The following is a 20,339-nucleotide window of genomic DNA, read 5'->3' on the forward strand; positions in this document are numbered from 1 at the left end:
TGTTTGCGCAGAAATGCTCGTTTTCACGCTGTGTCAAGGGGAAAGGGCGAAATCAAACCTACCCTGCGAAACATTTCTCATACATTTTCCTTGCACTTTTAGTCAGTTGAATGAAACGGATACATTCAAGCATTTTGTAACAGTTTTGCCACCCAAATTGACATTTTAACAGGTAGTAAGCACAACCTTTACCATTTTTGTGCCAGCTGGATCTGAGGACATAACTGAATCTGAACGAAAGTTTATATCAGACATCTCCAGCATTTTTCACTAAGGTTTTTATCATTTAAAGTGGGTTTACATTTCATTTTTCATTCAATACTTGTTTCTCCACACTTTTCCCAAGCTTCACAATGATTAACAAAATGGAAATCAAGCCTAAGTCATTTCGTGTAAATCACAGCTCAGTGTAAAGCAAATATCGTCACAATGGCCTTGGTGAGTGGGGGAGTGGGGTGGGGCGCAATACACTCTTCGATGTGTTTTGGGCAAGGAAACAACTGAAAAAGGGTAAAAGATATCTTCAAATCAATTTTACCAGCTAAATTTCATGTGTTCTTCATATTAAGGTCTACTTTAATTTGCATAACTATTTCAGAGTTCTGCGCAAATCATTTTTCACCAACTTTCCAAAAGTAAGTGGTGCTCACTCAAGTGGAAATAATTTTCGACAGTTATATCGCCATTTGCTTAAATAGATCTGTACCAATATTAAAATGTGGAAAATCTTCAGGATATTACAAATTTATAATTTTACAGAACTTTTTCTAAGTGTAAACTTTTTTTGATACGCACTGTATAGGGAGCTGACCGGGCTTGTCCCTTAAATTTTCAGCGAAAGGAGCAGCTAGCAGGCGGGCACCAGACCGAATCGGGAGGAAGCTAGGAATAGTTACTCAGGCAAAATGGCTTTCTATGAAATAATGGTACCATTTGCATTTTTCTAATATGATATTTATTTATAAAATTTGTTTTTTTTATACAAATGACTTTTTGCCGGGATATCGCCATGCGTGTCTACTGACCATGCTGACGATGTGTGCGTTTCATGAAATTATACAATTATTATTATTATTATCATTATTGTAATTTTTAGTATTATTATTATTTGATTTTCATCGAGAATGTATGTATAAAACTAAGCGGACGTTATATATAACACATTTCAATATTCGTGTACGTTAATCGTTCATCAAATATATTTTACCAGTGAAATAAACAGCCTTGATGACATGATAATTGAACAAATAAAACCTATTAATACCGACCGTAGAGTTTGCACAGTTAGAAACCGGCGATTGTAAATTATCTTCACAAATTTAATCCCGGCATGGCCGGGGCATATACAGCAGACGGTTTTCGGTGCCAGAAGGTAGACCACTAATAACATTCTTGCTTGATGAGTCGATCAGGGCCGCCTTGATAGCAACAGGTGAAAGGTTGGGATTCCTGGATAGCAGTTGTGCTACAGCGCCTGTAGAATATCCATAACAAAATTGAGAAAAGAATGCTTGATTTCTGTTTAAAAGGAGATAATTCTTGGCGAAAGCAACACAACACCATTATTAGCAATGGAAATTACGAAGGCAACAACGAATAACAATTTTAATTTGATTTTGTTTGATAATAAGGAGTTCATTCTTAGAGGACATGTTCGCCAATAATGCAAATACTTGCTATTATGACTGTAGTGGCTAGGTCCCCGGTGCTAACGCAGAAGTACAATGCTGACTTAGAGATTTTTTAAACAAAATCTTTATTTTCCTGATATTCAAAAGGGCCGCGCTAGACCCCTGTATATTCTTGGCCTATTATATACAATATGAATATAGGAAAAAACTTGATTTTAACACATTAGTGGGCACTAAACTACACGTAATTGTGATCTATGAACGAAGTAATGTCTGAAAGCATCATGTATGCTAAATGCTGTTTGATTTTCAAAATGGCCACAATTTGTCCTAACAGTACTATGTACAGTGAGAATGGAGACCCCACAAATCACAAGAGTGAACACTAAAATGCATAATAATTGCGATAAAAGAGTGGAATACCGACTAAAACATTATTGTTAACGAAGTATATTGCTCCATTTGTCTTGTATTGATAAATGTGACCTACCAAACACAAACCACAAATTCGCCAGGTAACGTTCTCTGTCAATAGCCCAAATAGTAATTTAGTCTCCAAAATCCAAAAATTAAGAAAATAGCTCATCTAAAGGAGCAATTGTTCTTCTTCATACTGTGAAAATTTGAAGTCGTGAAGATGAATAAAAAGAACATATACAAGATTTTCTTATAACACTATACTTTTTCAGACTGTAAGTTTCACTGAGATTACGCAGTATGCACATCTCATGCTTGAGTGAAACTCAAAATTTCAAAGCTTGTTTTCTCCTTATTTTTTAAGCTCTTGCTGAATTTCCTCTGCACTCAATAAGATACTTGTAATGGGTATTGTTGGTCAATTTTAACATAGAATATATCATTTCAAAGCTTAGGAAATGAATTTTCAAGCTCAATAAAAATCTCAATATTTATTTGACTTAATTTTGGTGTTGAGGTGGCAGGTCACAATGTATTTCGATACTCAAATTGGCCGCCAAAGGCCTTAGCAGTATTATGTACATTGTGAATGAGGACAAAATATTCACAAGGGTGAGCATTAAATGCAAGCATTTTGTGATTAATAAGTGGAAATACACTCTACGAACATTATTGTTAACGAGATATATAATTATGGTGCCATGTATGTGTCAAATTCTGTATTTTGAATTTCAAAATGGCCGCCATAGACCCTAACTGTGTACAATGTCAACTAAGGAAACTATAGTTTTCACAGGAGCGAGAACGATAAAATATTTCTAATTGTAATTTCTGACAAGATATATCATGATTTTGTTCTACCAGGTAGGTGACAAAAATAAATAATACTGTATTTTGGCATTCAAAATGGCTGCTATACAGGCCCTAAACAATATCATATGAATGGGGACAAATACTTTTAACAGAATTATGCTTTCTTTGACTGAATGGTATATTGTATGAGTGAAGTATTGTGAAAAGTACTTGACCCCATTCAAATTCTACAAAATACTATAAAAGCCATGACAGCCATTTTCCAATTTCAAAGGCAGCATTTATAACCATAATGGCACAATATTATAATATATTTCGTTAGAAATCACGTTTTTCAGAAAATATTTCACTTGTACAATACAATAATATATGCAATTTACAGTCAAGCTAAGCCAAATTTTGTCAAAATTATCTGTCTGGATTTACAATGTACATTACACTTTTAGGGCATATGGTGATCAATTTGAATGTCAAAATTACAGCATTTATCACCTACATGAGCAAAATGTAACGTATTTAGTTACAAATAACGGTTTCAGACAATATTTTATTTATACAGTTACATGCATTTTATGATTCTCATTTTTGTGAAAATTAGTTTCCCTATATTCGTACGTTATATAAAGCAGTTAGGGCTTGTGGTGGCCATTTTTAATGTCAAAATTAAGTTTATATCACCATCATGGCAAAAAAATATATATCTCATAAAAATCATGTTTTAAGTTAGTATTTCACTCCTACAACACAATTACAGTTTATGTATGCATTTTATAGTCAAGGTAATCCAAGTCGTATTGTAATCATATGCAGGCCATGCCAAAAAATAACATAATGCAGGCCATCTTCCACTCCTACTATGTCATTATTTAGATTTAGATTTATTCATTTTCCGTTCACAAAGCACAACAAAAAAGTAACAATACATGGTCAAATCTAAGTACAACATCAGTCGGAAGAATGCATAAGAATTAGGAGGTATAAACAATGAGAAGTAATGCGAACTAAAGTAACTTTGACTAATAACTATATAAAACAGCATCATAGTAATGATATCCAAGGATGCCAGTATAGGTCCCCATGAAACTCACCAGTAATTATGTTCATTCTCAAATAAAGTTGGAGTATCAACTGATATGTTTTTGTCCTATTTATTCTTACTGACTAAATATTATACGCAAATTTGTAAATTCAAAGATGCTTTAGCAAATATTGAGGCCTTTTGATTGTTAAAAACAGAAAGATTTGGAATACCCCTTAGCAAAAAAGGCTTTCCATCCACTTCAAAATATTGAAATTTGAGGTGTAAACCTGTTATTTATAAATATGCTTATACATCTCTATATTTTTTCTTCGACATTTCTAGTCTTTTTAACCCATACATGTACAGCTAGTAGCAACTGTGCACTGCTATGTTCGTGTGTTTGCCTTGTATTATTTTATTGTTTTCTTTATATTTGCTGATATTGCCTTTTGTTACAATAACTCTGAATTGTTTTAATAAGTTGTATACATTGTAATTTTACCTTGGTTATGATTTTATGATTTAATAAACATACAAATATATATATATTAGATAACCAAGACATAGCCAAGCGCGATTGGTCCATAACGCGTTACGTGATATGATCAAAATCAATGTATCTTCCGAGCCGGTCCACCTTCGATGAATATATTGACCAACCGGTCCATGAATATATTTTTCTACGTGTATGGCGCCCTCTTGTGGATTAGATGTTACAATGCATTATCGGCCTGCCTTGGGTCCTGGAACTGGACTGGGCTCGAGTTTAGAGTTAGATCTAGGGCTAGGCCTAAACAAAATTGATTTGATTAGAAAAGGGTCATTCACTGCGTAAGACTAACGTTACTTAGATATCTATAGATCAAAATCTAACGTTAGATACCAGCTTAATCAATCACTCTGAATATCATAAACATGCTGCACGCATCGTTAGGCCTAACTTTTATCTTCATCATTAGAGGCTATCTAATATAACAGATATTGACTGATGGGATGTGTAAAAAAAACATTCTTTGGACCACCTAAAGGTTTAATATTTTCCCTCGTGATCATATTTACCCTCAGCGCTGCGCGCTTCGGGAAAATATAACCCCTGGAGAAAATGCAAATCCGGCGGTCCAAAGAATGTTTATATTACACACCCCATCAGTTGATATCTGTATGATATACATACATATATATATATATATATATATATATATATATATATATATATATATATATATATATATATATATATATATATAACAATTCAGAGTTATTGTAACAAAAAGCAATAATCAGCAAAATAATCAGCAAAAATAAAGCTTAACAAACAAAACAATAAAATAATACAAAGCAAACACACGAACAACATAGCAGTGCACAGTTGCTACTTGCTGTACATGTATGGGTTAAAAAGACTAGAAACGTCGAAGAAAAAATATCAAGCTGTATAAGCACATTTCTAAATAACAGGTTTACACCTCAAATTTCAATATTTTGAAGTGGATGGAAAGCTTTTTTTGCTTAGGAGTATTCCAAATCTTTTTGTTTTTAACAAACAATCAAAAGGCCTCAATGTTTGCAAAAGCATCTTTGAATTAACAAATATGTGTATAATATGTGTATAATATATATATATATATATATATATATATATATATATATATATATTTATTTATTTATATATATATAAACTCACCAGTAACATGAGGGGTAGCCATAGAAGTACCACTTATGGTCTTCGTCCTATCCGGTCCTCCAATCCAGGCGCTCGGTATGTCAACACCCGGAGCGAATATATCCACGCATGTTCCGTAGTTTGAGAAATCAGCCCTTACATCATTGATATCTGTTGCACCAACGGTTATAGCCTAAAAAGTAAAAAAAAAATGCCACTGAGTTGTAGTAGCGATTTCGAAATTAGTTTGTGACATCGAATCAAATTGACCGCCACCCGACAATATTAAACCGAAGTGTCTGTCTTTATAAATTAAAAGTATTTATGTGCCAAAGGATTGCCAAGAAATCGTGAAATTGCTGAGAAAACAGCAAACAAGAATGAAATTTTAGCACGATGCCGGATCTTTTTCGTTTCCCACGCGATAATGAGACACAGTCCCACGTGTGCCTATCTGTGTTGGAGATTCCCTGAATTCAGTTAAATGGATGCTCCGAGCCGAAGACTTATATCTCAATAGATAGAGAAGAATGCACAGGTGAGAACAAAATGCTGAAAAGTTGATCAAAATCGGATGACAAATAACGAAGTTATTGAGTTTTAAAGATTTGTATTTTCCGTTGAAACAGTTGGCTAGGTATGTCTTCATGAATATTCATTAGGTGGGCTGATGATGTCATATTCCTCCTTGTTTTGGGGTATTTTATTATATGAAATTAGGTTTATTCAAAAAAAAATTTCCAAGAACTAAAACAATTGGATTGACAACTGATTAAGTGCAAAGGAAAAGAAAAGTGGGGATGTGACATCATCAACCCACCTAATGAATATTCAAGAAGACTTGCCTATACTGTTTCATCGGAATAATGCGATGAAATTTCTAGCATTTTTCTTCGTGAATGTTGCTCGATTTATTTAGATATAGATAATTTCAGTCTGGCGCATCCCTTTAATAACTGTTCCAGATTTCGATCTACGATGATACTGGGAATTAACCTTTGTTGGTTTAACATGCTTTATCATATCATATCGATTCCTGCAGCTACTTCCATTTATCTTACAACAGATGGGATCGAAACGACATGTTGACAGATTAAGCCAGGGCAGGTTTCAGAAGAATTATCCGGAGGAGGGGGCACTTCCATTGGCGAGTGGATACCAGGCGCGACCATGGGGTTTCGATAAGCAACCTAACCTTTTCCATATTCTGAAAATGCACCCCTAAATATAAGATATTGGCCTGCTAAACCCCACCCTTAATTGGAAACAATACTTGTCAAGTATTCCCTGAATTGACCCCGTAAACAAGTAGGCCTACATCGATATTTTAATTATGTCACGAGTAACGAAGAGTCACGAAAGTAACTTGTGAAGTAAGTTGACAATTAATGTGTATCAGTGATAGACATGGGGCCGATTGCACGAAATGGTCTTTCCAAGGACCGTCTTTCGTGTCGCCCATCGTTTATGATACTAAGTGGGGTGTTTCTGAAATTCATAATAAAGAATAAGATTTGTTAGCTTGCTTTTAAATCAAATTTTATACAATTTCATGATATATCACATCATTTTATAAACAAATATTTTGTTTATTTTAATGGACGAATGAAATATGTTTGCAGATGAATTATTTAAAATGCGTTTCACATGGCGCATCATAAAAGATGGGCGACACGAAAGACGGTCCTTGAAAAGACCCTTTCGTGCAATCGGCCCATGGTAGATACTGCAAGGGCGGAAATCTCTCCCCAAAGGTAGGAGGACAAGGGGCTGGAAAAGTTGACAAGCCCCCCACTCCCCCCAAAAAAGGTATCAGCCCAAATGTAAGGTAATTCCGACAAAAATGAATTTGACAAGCAAGGAAAAAAGGTAAAAAGGTAATCACCCAAAAAGTAAGGTCATCTCGTCCAAAATACATGAAAATAGTAGGGGGACATTTGATATTGTGTCCCCTGTTATATATAAGAAGAATTGTAAAAGCAATTACATTCATTTATTTAGTTATTTTCTCTTTAAGAATATTCCAGTATGTCCTGGCAGTAAAGCTTTATTAGGCACTATATTTAATGGGATAAAGGGATTTCTGTTATTTCTGCAATTTGCAAAGATACATGATAGAGAATGCTACACAATAGGCTGAGGAAATTTTTTTTTTAATTAAGGCAGACAATTGGGCTTCCTCGGGCAGTGGAAAAGAACAAGAGGATTAGCTATGTTATATGCATCTTGTTGATTTCACTGAGGTCATTCAAGAATGTTTCAGAATTTGATTGCTCCTGAAAGGAGAATGTTCTTTTTTCGTAGTGAATACTAGAAGCCTCTAGAATAGTGAAAAATTTGCATATAAGCTGGCAATCTTATCAGAAGACATCATATCAGATCAGAAATCAGAGTTTCACGCCAGACTTTATGTCAAAGCAAAGTTTATTTCCACCTGGAATATTTATCTTCTCTGTGGAATTATTTACCCGCCATCAATGAACTGTTTGCACTTATTTTGAGAGAGTAATTCTCAGTTCTCATCGAGATCATCAACCTGTTTTAACGAACGCTTTTCAACCCAGGCATAGATTGCTGAAATTGACTATTAATCATCATCAACATCGTCTTCACGGACATTTCAACTCGTTACAGTGACTTATCTTATTTATCGTGCTTCAACATCAGTTTCATCATCGCCATCATTGTGAACTTTAATATTAACGGAATCTTCGCCAAACAACTTGGATTATTACTTGGATATACTGCACATGTGTCACCTCAAGAGATGTACATGTAAGATCAATATTTATTTATGTTTTGTTATTATTGTTATATTTCCTGTAATGAAAACAAGAAATTGAATTAAAATTGTAATTTTTTATTGTTATTTGTTGCAGTATCGTAACAAATAATTTTGGGGGTTTGTCCGGGAAACAAAAGCCTATCTAACAAAGTCCAATTTGTACAAAAAAAACCAATTTGAAACCGAAACCAGTTTTCCGGGAAACGAAAGTCAATTTGAAACAAAAGCCAATTTCAATTGAAAACATTTTGGATTTTTTTGGAAAGTTTTGGAATATACTGTACTGTGTTATTACTTGCTTGTATTTCTGTATATTCCACCATGGCTACATTTGATGTTGAAGAATTTTTTGCAATGACAGGATAATGATAATTTGAAGTCAGTGAAGAAAGATGATTTGATAACAGTTAGTGATCATTTGGGTGTATCTCTAGCCCAAGGTTAAAAGAAGGCAGAAATGATTGACTTATTAGCTAGTCACATAAGGCTTACAGAGGAGTCTAAAACTTCTGTCATTGTTTCAGATGATGCTCAGATTCAACTCGCAAAATTTGAAATGAAAATGAGAATGAAAGAAAACCTTGAAAAGGAAAGAATCAGAGAGAACCTTGAAATGGAGAAAATGAGATTGGGGTACCAGTTAAAGTTGAAAGAAATGGGGTTAGCCCATGCAAATACTAACCCTACTAAAGATAAATCTCCCCAAGGGTTTGATGGGGCGAAGATCATTCGCCTTGTCCCAAGATTTGATGAATAGAGAGTTGATACATATTTTGTGTCATTTAATTTGCCTGAGGAATACTGGACTCTTCTCCTCCAAAGTGTTTTTATTGAAAAGGCTGCAAAAGTCTATTCTTCGCTCTCTGAAATGCAATCATGTGACTATGCTACAGTAAAAGAAACAATTCTCAATGCATATGAGTTGGTACCAGAAGCGAACAGACATAAATTTAGGAACATGCAAAGACAATCAGGCCAGACTTATGTTGAATTTGATAGGCGGCGGAAGCGGGGGGGGGGGGGGGGACGGGGGGATGTGTCCCCCCCCTAAATTTGGGGAGGGGGGACGGTCCCCCCTAAATTTGTTGTTGATGACTTTTTTTTTTTTTTTTTTGCTTGTCAATTTATTTTGCTATGTCCTCCCTAAAATTTTTGGGTTGAGAACCCTTTTTTTTTTTTGCTTGTCAAAAATTTTTTGGTTGTCCCCTCCTAAAATTTTTGGCTTCCGCCGCCAATGTTGAATTTGCTTGGGAACAAAAGGCGATGTTTGATAACCGGTGTGTTGGCTCAGTTGGTAGAGCGTCCGTCTCACAACCGGGAGGTCGAGGTTCAAACCCCGGCCGCGTCAGACCAAAAGACGTTAAAAGATGGGAGTTGCTGCTACCCTGTTTGGCGTTCACCGATTAAAGGGATAGAACCTCGTCGAGGCTGCCGGGCCCACGATCAATTGGGCAAAGCAAATTTTCGGAGTATTTCATTTCATGTCTATTTCGAACAATAAAATATGGATTTCTATTTTCATAAGTGATATAGATCACTGAAAGTGTTTGTTCACCTTAGGGAAGTTGTCCTCTTAGATGAATTCAAAACGATTTTTCCTTTTGGCATGAAGAGGATTCGGGCTAAATTTGGCTCCGGGCGGGGGTGGGGGGCCCCTTCCATTGACGAGTGGATACCATGTGCGACCATGGGGTCTCGAAGAGCACCCTAAACACGTATTTTCCATATTCTGAAAATGCAACCCTTCACAAGTATTGGCGTCTGAAACCCTACCCTTAACAAGTATTGGAAACAAAACGATGCTCTTCGCAAGTATTTCCTGAAATGAACCCCTGAACAAGTACAGCGATATTTCGTTGTTGCGTAATCGGTCCGTCGGTCGTCGGTTTTAACTTTACACACCATTAATTTTGGTTTAATTAGTACGGCCTCACCTTCAACATCTCGCGCAAATCGGACTCTAAACAGGTAGTGTTGTGGCAAAAAGGACATCCTTCATAAAACATTTAAGTCTTGTTTTATCATCCCCGCAAATCTGACCCTAAACATGTATAGCTTTCCTAGAGAAAAATATTTTTGTGTTTTTGACACCCTTTTCACGTTACGTACGTTACGTGCCCTATCTTGAAAAAGACATCCTTTTTACGTGCTTTTTTGGTCGCGTAGGGTATCCACTCGTCAATGTAAGTGCCCCCCGGATTTAGCTCGGTTCTGGCAAGGAGAAGCTCCTTGGTTCTGGCCACCTTTTTCTCGATTGTTGCCACTGTTCGGGTAGGCATACGGCTCTATGCGGGGCAGTCAATATTGATTCGGGTAATTTCTCGGGGATTCTGCTCTGATACGTGACGTATTCCAGACCTTATTGTCTCTTATTCAGTCAGCAAGACGAATAGGTTGCCAATCCACTGAATTCATCCGAATCAGGCCATATTTGGGAAGAATCTGTCCAAATTTATGAGGAAGAATTCGGTTCTCGTGTAACCCTGGTTGAAGTATAGTCTCGGTTATACTCGTTGCTTGCTGTTTGAATTACACCTTGGTCTACAATCCCTCCTCACGGTGGTAAGCAGAGTTTTATATTTACTGAAAATGATTAGGGGAAGGCGGGGTAAGTTGTGACAGTTTTTGCTTTTTGCATGTTAGAATTGATATGATTAATAATCTTGTCGAAATAAGTACCTTGCCTTGAAATTTAATTCTTCTGAAATATTTTCCACCTTTATATAATTTTCTATCCCCACACTGAAAGTCATCGTGACCTTTGAAAAAAACGATGTCAAATGGCTCAACTTGCCCCATATATGGGGTAAGTTTGAGCCACCTTCTGGGGTAAGTTGAGCCACAAAAACTATGTACAAAATGTATGGGGGAGAACCAGCATGTCAATTTTTTGCTTAAAGTCTTTTCACTTGTTAATTCTGTATAAATACTAACATCCTGTAAAAGGAAAAGAGCAGTCATGTAAGTTTGCTCCTTTCAGCCTGCATTTCAATTGATTTTTATGGTTTGTTTGTTTTTTAAGATACATTACCATAGGAATTACCATGGCTCAACTTGCCCCATGCTGTTTGGCTCAACTTACCCCAGTCCGAACTTAGTGCGATAATTTTGTATCCACACATTTATTATGCATCCACCATATAAAAGACTATGACAAGAATGAAGATCCATACCTGGACTAATATTGTTGTTATCATGTCTTTATTATATTTAAAGACATGTGTGTTTATAAAGCACTTATCTATTTCACACTCTTTTTTACTTTTTTGGCTGAAATTCATATTTTTCCCTCTAAAAAACTAGTTTTTGTTTCAAAGTTGGAAACAATGTGGTGGGGTTAGGGGTTATGCTATGGGTCATCAATACATGACACCACCACAATGTCTGACTCATTCATTATTGGCCTGGGGCTGGTGGCTCAACTTGCCCCTATGCTCAACTAACCCCGCTTTCCCCTACTTTTCATCCCAACGAATTAATTACAATATAAAATAGGTCTCTAGCCGAAAGGAGATAGTAAAAATGTACCGATTTATGGAATATGCCTACGTATACATTGCCCATGATGTGATTATTACACATCTTGAAAGAGATTTTTGGACACCACTTTGTTTCCCAACGACTGAAAATTTGCTAAACTGTGATCCATATATACTTTATAGCTATTGAGAAAATCAATAGCAATAATCAATAAAAAAACACCTACAGATAGTACATGGCTATATACGTTTGATAGAGATAATTAAAGCTATCGATCTGATAGAGATTTTCTTCAGGTTCAGTTATAATAATTGGCATTTATATAGCGCTTTACCAATCTACGACTGTTCAAAGCGCTTCACAATTATTATTACCTGGTCACTGGATTCATAGCATTCCAAGCAGCCTGTTAGGCGGAAACTTGCTAGACCAACCACAATGACGGTTGTTTCCTACCGGTACCCAATTAGCACCTGGGTGAGAGTGGCAATGTTTGGATTGGCACCTTGCCAAAGGGCGCTAGGCCATGGTGGGATTCGAACACATGACCCACTGATTACAAGGCGAGAGTCAGAACCGCTACACCACGGCGCTTTCTTTTCATTCATTTTTCCTAACTTCAATATCATGTTTGATAACGAAATTTAAAGCTATTGACCTGAAAGAGACGTTCCTAAAGTTAGGTATCTCTTTATTTACTTTTATCAATTAATTCCTTTTGGCAAATTGCTTCATGCAATGATTACTGCTAATTTACATAAATTATCATATTTTTGCATGAAGATGCAATTTTCAACACTATGTTCTGTGGAAAAAAAATAAGCTATTAACCTGATAGAGACTTTCCTAAAGTTTGTTATCTTGTTTATGAACTTTTATTGATTCCTATTGGCATATGGCTTCATGCATAAATTACTGCTAATTTACATAAATTAGCATATTTTTGCATGAAGATTCAATTTCCAACACCATGTTCTGTGGGAAATAATAAAGATATTAACATGATAGAGACTTTCCCGAAGTTTGGTATCTTGTTTATTAACTTTTATTGATTGATTCCTATTGGCATATGGCTTCATGCATAAGTTACTGCTAATTTACATAAATTAGCATATTTTTGCATGAAGATACAATTTTCAACACCATGTTCTGTGGGAAATAATAAAGCTATTGACCTAATGGTGATATAGGGAGAGTTTGCTGCTTTTGTAAACTCTGTCCCTAAAACTTCAAATTATGGGCCTAAGGCCCCTGAGCATTGCCCACATTTTGTGGTTTGGCTCAATAACTTTTGATAGAGAACCCTGAAAAATACATCAGATGCATGAGCAGGAAGAGCAAAAATTTCTGCTTACAATGTATTTATTTTTAATACATTACCACATGGTGATTTACAGCACGTGTTTTTAAGAGGACATTAAGCATGAAAATCCTTAAATTGGCAATGCTCTGAAAATTTCAAAATCTGGGTTTTCCATACAAATTGGCAATACTTTTACTCTAAAACATAGTGTATATCTTTGTATATTTATTTCAGATCCATGTCTTTTTGTTTCAAGTATCTAGCAATAAAAGAAAAATGCCAGTGTTGTCAATTTGAAGAAGAAAAGCTGATCAATTCAGCCCTCAAATAATTCCTGTCCTGAATGAGTTAAATATCCGTAAAAATGGGCATATTTATATAATATTGACTGGCCTTGAGGGGAACATCAAATATATTGCCAGCAAATGAATCATATTGGCTCGAGTCTTTAGACGAGGGCAATATGGGTCATTTAAGGGCAATATATTTGATGTTCCCCGAAAGAAGAGCCAGTCAATATTTTTATTATCATCCAAATCAGATATCTAGAGCCAAAATCATGATAATGGGGATATTTCTTTTAAAAATAGAGTTCTATTGTGTCATGTTAATATCGGTCTAGGCTCTGCACTTTACCATTATGATGTACTTGCAAGCGCTCGGATTCAGCGTTGTCTTTATTATGACGTATATTGTTGGTGGGCGGATCCTTATGAAGCGTATCTCTTTATACGCATCCACAAATTCCCGGATGTGAGACCAGGGAAAATACAAAGGTATATTTTGCTTCGTCTCTGCATGCAGGGGCGTAGATAGCGGGGGGATGGGGGGATGCATCCCCCCGGAATTTTAGGTGGGGGGATGGTGTGTACAATCATCCCCCCCAGGTTTCTGTGGGGGAAGAAGCAAAACTATACAGTAATAAAGCAATGAATGCTAGTTAAAATCAATCAATAATAATAGCAGTAATAATCATAACGTACAGCAATGACAAACATGATCAAAATTGGACTTTCATTCAGAGTCAATCATCTTATATGCATTTACAACTTGCAAGTTTTAAGTAATAACAACTGTCTTGCGTCGTCATATACATTTAAGGATCGTTATTCAGAGTTTCACCAAGTACATTTCCTAGTCATTAAGCACTTAAGCGTTCATACTTTTGTACTTATACTGATTATTGAATCGTTCAAGAGAATAGGAACTTAGCAAGTATGTTCCTTTCGAGCGTGTTACCTGATACTGCCATATGAAGCATTAGTATGCCTCTTTTTCCTTCATGTTGGGCATTATAATCCTTTACTGTTAAGGACTGTTTTGCATAACTTTATTGGGTGAAAATAAACGTCTTCCAGTTTCAAGAAGAAGTAAGTCGAGGCGCAATGTATTTTGGAATTACTTATACCAGTGATTTCTGTACGTGCGCAGTCTTCTAGGTTTGAAGGTTATAAACTCTTACATTTCCTTACCTATGTTTTTATCATAATCATCATAACAAGGTACATGATAAGAAATGAATCGAAATTATAAACAAGTTACTATCTATACAGTTTACTTCCGACAACCCGGTGAGGTTTATTTCATTTCCATACTTAATGCAATCAAGCCTTTGTAATCATGGTAATTTTAAACAGAGTGTGCTTATCATTTTAGTGTCCGCATATCTGCACGTGGATAAGAAATATGATGTTGAGCTTTTTTTTATTTTACCCCTATTACTATAATTGTAATTGATATTTTTTTTTAGTTATTTGGCTGTTTATTTGTTTATTCCTTTAGTTGTTGATTCATTCGTTTGATCATTAACAATATCGCTACTTTTAAAAGAGTATACTACTATACTAGTAAAATAAGGAATACTAGTTATTCTAGATCATGTTTAGCAGGACTGTCATGACCAACATGATAACTAGACATCCGACAAATGACATTTCTCTTATGATCATCTTTACTCATTGTCATTAATCAAACAAAAGATTACTGCCATGAAAAATGTGCAAGGAAGTTTGTTTATTACTGGATGCCCTGTTTATTGCTGAAAGCAAAGTGATTAAAAGACACACGAGATAACCCATGAGGCAGATCGTGTTATTTTGTTATCTTTAACTCGTCTGCTTTGGCCCATGATATTTTGTTCTAATCGAGTACTTTATCTCCTTCATTCTTTATATTTATATGTTAATTTTATATATATACAGTGCGTATCAAAAAAAAGTTTACACTTTGAAAAAGCCTTGGGAATTAAAAAATATACAATATGTGGGTAATTTTTTCACATATAATCTTCGGTTTGGGTCTCATTCATCTAATGAAAGTAAAAGTTTTGACAGAATGTTACACTTGAGAGAGCACTGTCCATTTTTGTAAAGCTCGCAGAAATCTGTTTGCGCAGAAATGCTTGTTTTCACGCTGTGTCAAGGGGAAAGGGTGAAATCAAACTTTCCCTGCTAAACATTTCTCATACATTTCCCTTGCACTTTAAGTCAATTAAAATAAAAGGGATACATTCAAGCATTTTGCAACAATTTTGCCACCCAAATTGAAATTTCAACACTTAGTAAGCACAACCTTTACCCTATTTGTGCCAGCTGGATCTGGGGGCATAACTGAATCTGAACAAAAGTTTACATCAGACATCTCCAGCAATTTTTCACTAAGTTCTTATCATTTAAAGTTGGTTTACATTTCATTTTTCATTTGATACTCGTTTCTCCACACTTTTCCCAAGCTTGACAATGATTAACGAAATAAAATCAAGCATAAGCCATTTCATGTAAATCACAGCTCTGTGTAAGCAAATATCGTCACAATGGCCTCGGTGTGTGGGGGAGTGGTGTGGGGCGCAATGCACTCTTTGAAGTATTTTGCGCAAGGAAACAATTTACAAAAAGGTAAAAGATATTCTCAAATCAATTTTACTATCTAAATTCCAAGTGTTCTTCATGATTAAGGTCTACTTTGATTCGCATAACTATTTCAAAGTTCTGCGCAAATCATTTTTCACTAACTTTTCAAAAATAAGTGGTGCTCACTCAAGCGGAAATATTTTTTGACAATTATAACGTCTTTTGCTTAAATGGATCTGTACCAATGTTAAAATTTTGAAAAATCTACCCGATATTACAAATGCATAATTTTACAGGATTTTTTCTAAGTGTAAACTTTTTTTTGATACGCACTGTATATATATATATATATATATATATATATATATATACATATATATATATATATATATATATATATATATATTATATATATATATATATATATATATATATATATATATATATATATGTGTGTGTGTGTGTGTGTGTGTGTATATATATATATATATATATATAAGTATGACCCAGCTAGGGATCATCCCCCCAGGTCTTAGGACCTGTCTACGCCACTGTCTGCATGCAAAGTAAATACGCGCAATGAGACCGAGGAAAATACAAACAATATACAGTACCTACCCTTCCCGATATTCAGAAAATGTAGGGCAATATGATTTTGTAAATGACCATAGCTCAGATGTCTAATACGGGTGATAATTTTCAATATTTAAAACCCTATGAAACTGAAATTGCATATTTACTCTACCATCAGAGCGATGTCAAGTATCGTTCTCGAGCTTTGTATGCAGTTTGCAAATGGGGGACACCTTGCAAAAATAAGCAGTATTCTTCCCTATTTTGATGTGAGCGTGATGTGTGTATCTGGGCCTGTGGTTTGATAAACTGATTGATCACAGGGCTCCGTAACACAAAGGTTTGCGATGAATTACAAATATGGAAGAACCGCACTGATTGGTCGCTGGCCAGTATTTCAAACCTATTGCGCGTATAACATTTAAATTGATTGGTCAGTTCATTTAGCGATTGATCGCTAATCTTTGTGTTACGGAGCCCTGGTTTTAATTTTTTTTTGGTAATACAATTTTTTAATTTTAAATGATTAGTTTTGCCCTAGTTTTGAGTATAACCTCTCATTCAGGGTAGACGACAAAGGCTTAAAGTGATTGGTTAAAATTTGTTTGACTTTTAAAAAATCTGAGCCGGAAGGTCACACTTGTCACCTGTGTCTGTGATATGTTACAAAAATGAAGCCCAGAAAAAAATGCGTTCGAAAATAATTATTTAGTGCTTCAAAAATTGAAATATATAGTGACCGGAAACACATCTTAATTTCATCCCATACACTTATGTGTACCATTTAGGTGTCTATAAGACGCCTATTTACAAAATCGGGTTTGCCTTGTAGTTTTAGCTTTTCATTTTCAATAATGGTTGTTTTCAGGGTTTATTAGTTCTAATACATGCACTTGAACACATGTTTCATCTTGGTTTGAGAATTTTTTAAATCGGCTGCTCACAAATACCAGTGCAAATTATTAAAACGTTTATTTGTCTGCATGAGTGTAAGAAGGGTGAGGCATGATTTTGACTTTCTGCTATATTACTTGAGTGTAAAAGAAAATATATTAGAGATTGCATGAAAGTTACATAGCATGCAGCAATAGTTTAAATTTTAAATTTTCGTGATTATTTAAAGGAAAGATTAATGCTTTCAGATTATGAAACATACGCCGCCATCCATTATTTCATTGTTCAATGTTTCAAATCTCACAGCAGACAAAGAAACAGTGAATCAAATATTTGCGCTCTTTAAAGGTATAAAGTAATTTTTCCTCTGATTCTAAACAACAATCCTTGATTTAGAGCATGGAGCAATCATAATTACAAACATTTACATGTAGGTCAGAAATTAATCCCATGACTTTAAAAGTCAATCGCATGTTTGATTATCAAGATATTTATGATTGGAATTCGAAATTTAGAAAACCGTTTTCCAATGGTTTTTAACAGCTTTAATAACACTACAGTCTATTGGGGAAATTGAGTATGGTTTAAAACTGGTCACCCAAAGATTTCATAGTCATTTTGAAGCGCAATTTTTTGTGGACCAACCTCTTGTACACGAGCAGGTGTTGAACTGCAGGCTACGGTGTTCTCATTGCCGGCTGCTACAACTACGGGTATACCAGACTGAATAACTCCTTGAACAGCCTCGTCGGCTGCCGTGTAAGCAGAACCTCCAATGGACATCGAGGCAACCGCCGGCTTCACTCCAGACTTCACAAGGTAATCGCAGGCTGAGTATGACCAGAGAAAAGAGAAGCATCCGATTAATTTATGCTATTCAATACTACATCCATCTGATACAAAATTATACAATGCGGTCCTGAAACTTGTTGGGGGAGGAGGGATCGGTCACTAGATTACAAAGAGCATTTTTTGTGTGTGGGGGGGGGGGGGGTGTAGAGGGAGCACAAAAATTAAACGACTTCTACAGGCGCGACAAGTAAAGTTCTTTTCGTTACACTCGTCTTCTCACTGTTACCTCCATACAAATACATATGGTCAAAGAGCCCTTTCCTTATCTGCCACGGTACTCTGGAATTCTCTAACGTTAAAGGACAAGTCCACCCCAACAAAAACTCGATTTCAATAAGAAGAGAAAACTTCAACAAGCATAACACTGAAAATTTCATCAAAATCGGATGTAAAATAAGAAAGTTATGGCATTTAAAAACTTCGCTTATTTTCAACAAAATAGTTACATGAACGAGCCAGTTACATCCAAATGAGAGAGTTGATGACATCACTCACTCACTATTTTTTTTGTATTTTATTATATGAAATACTTTTATTTTCTCGTCATTGTCAAGTGAAATGAAGTTTCATTCGTCCCTGAACACGTGGAATTCCATTATTTTAACATTTTGTGCTTCAGGCAAGGAGGTCCTAATGATCAAATTCGTAATAATTTAAATATTGTATAATTCAAACAATAAAAAACAAAGAAATAGTGATTGAGTGACGTCATCGACTCTCTCATTTGGATGTAACTGGCTCGTTCATATAACTATTTTGTTAAAAACAAGCGAAACTTTGAAATGTCATAACTTTCTTATTTTACATCCGATTTCGATGAAATTTTCAGCATTGTGCTTGTCTTATTTTTCTCTATTGATTCAAATCAACATTTTTCTGAGATGGACTTGACCTTTAAATAATTATAAGAACCGCACCATCCTTCCCCATGTTTAAATCAATGCTCAAAACTCACTTACTTTTCTTCTAATTTTTATCAAATATTTTAGGTTTAAGGTTTAGGTTTACTGGATATTTTAGATAAAGTTTATTGTAAAATTTAGTGATTTAATATATTTTTTAACTAAGCGCATAGAGAGTCTTTTGACTATTATGCGCTATATGAATTTCAAATACTATTATTATTCAAGGCCCATTTGTTATATGGAATTTCGCCTAATTTTAGGAAGAGGAATCGAAAATCACACGATTCGGGAACAGTTATTATATAAGGAATCAGTCTACTTTTTTATTTGCAGCGAGACTTATGCAGGCGCCATTTTGGATTTTACAAAATGCCACCAAAATTGAATTTTTGACATTATCTCGGCTTGAAAGTAACCTAGATCATAATTTTGGCAGTTAAACCGTCGCTGAGGTCAATGGCATGCATGGGATGAAGAAAATTTATTGCTTTTCTACGAATTACCAGACACGAAATCACATTAAAGTTCGCAACAGAATCATATTGGCCCTGAGTCTGTAGACGAGTTTGTGCGCATCATGATCTGCGCATATTTTACACTCTGCGCGCTGACGTCACAATGGATAAAAAGGTGATTAACCAGCTCAACATGTAGGTATGAGCTATTTTTTCTCCTTATCTGCACTAACTGCAGATCCGATGTGTTATTTTATGAAGCTAATGAATTGGAATTATTCCATGGACCATTTTTTAAAAATTCCTCTACAATTTGAAAATACTTTGCAGTGCTGCAAAGTGTGACGCATATGACCTTGAGTTTGAATAAAATTTTAGAGTGGTTTGAAATTTTTCCTCACATAGATACAATCTTTCGGTGCGTTTTAGGGGTGATTTACAAAGCACATTTGCTCTAATAAAAGTGCTGATAGTTTGAAAAAAAATAACGCTTAGACCCATATATTTTTAATGTTTGCATCTCTTAGGTATAACTTCCTCTACAACTTTGGAAAAATTGACATGGGTTTCAAATAAACTGCAGCATTTCTTGCACTTCTTAAGTTTGTTATTGAAATTTCATTTCTTTTGGCGCAATTTCTAAGAACTGAGAGTGCTGTTAGACTGAAGAGCAAATAATTAAAAGCAATATAAATACA

The 20,339-nt window shown here is 35.2% G+C and overlaps 1 protein-coding gene across 1 annotated transcript in view; it reads right to left on the reverse strand.

Moving 5' to 3' along the window:
• Window positions 1–626: 626 nt before the first annotated feature.
• LOC121428840 (aqualysin-1-like) overlaps window positions 627–20,339 on the reverse strand; it is a 64,086-nt gene continuing 44,373 nt past the window's right edge. The window contains exons 6-8 of the mRNA XM_041625706.1: window positions 18,075–18,259; window positions 5,567–5,738; window positions 627–1,474 (exon numbers count right to left, since the gene is read on the reverse strand). Coding sequence (XP_041481640.1) covers window positions 1,320–1,474; window positions 5,567–5,738; window positions 18,075–18,259 — 512 coding nt within the window. The 3' untranslated portion in view covers window positions 627–1,319. The remainder of the gene's footprint in view (window positions 1,475–5,566; window positions 5,739–18,074; window positions 18,260–20,339) is intronic.

Source organism: Lytechinus variegatus, chromosome 15 (genome assembly GCF_018143015.1).
Source record: "Lytechinus variegatus isolate NC3 chromosome 15, Lvar_3.0, whole genome shotgun sequence".
NCBI lineage: Eukaryota > Metazoa > Echinodermata > Echinoidea > Temnopleuroida > Toxopneustidae > Lytechinus > Lytechinus variegatus.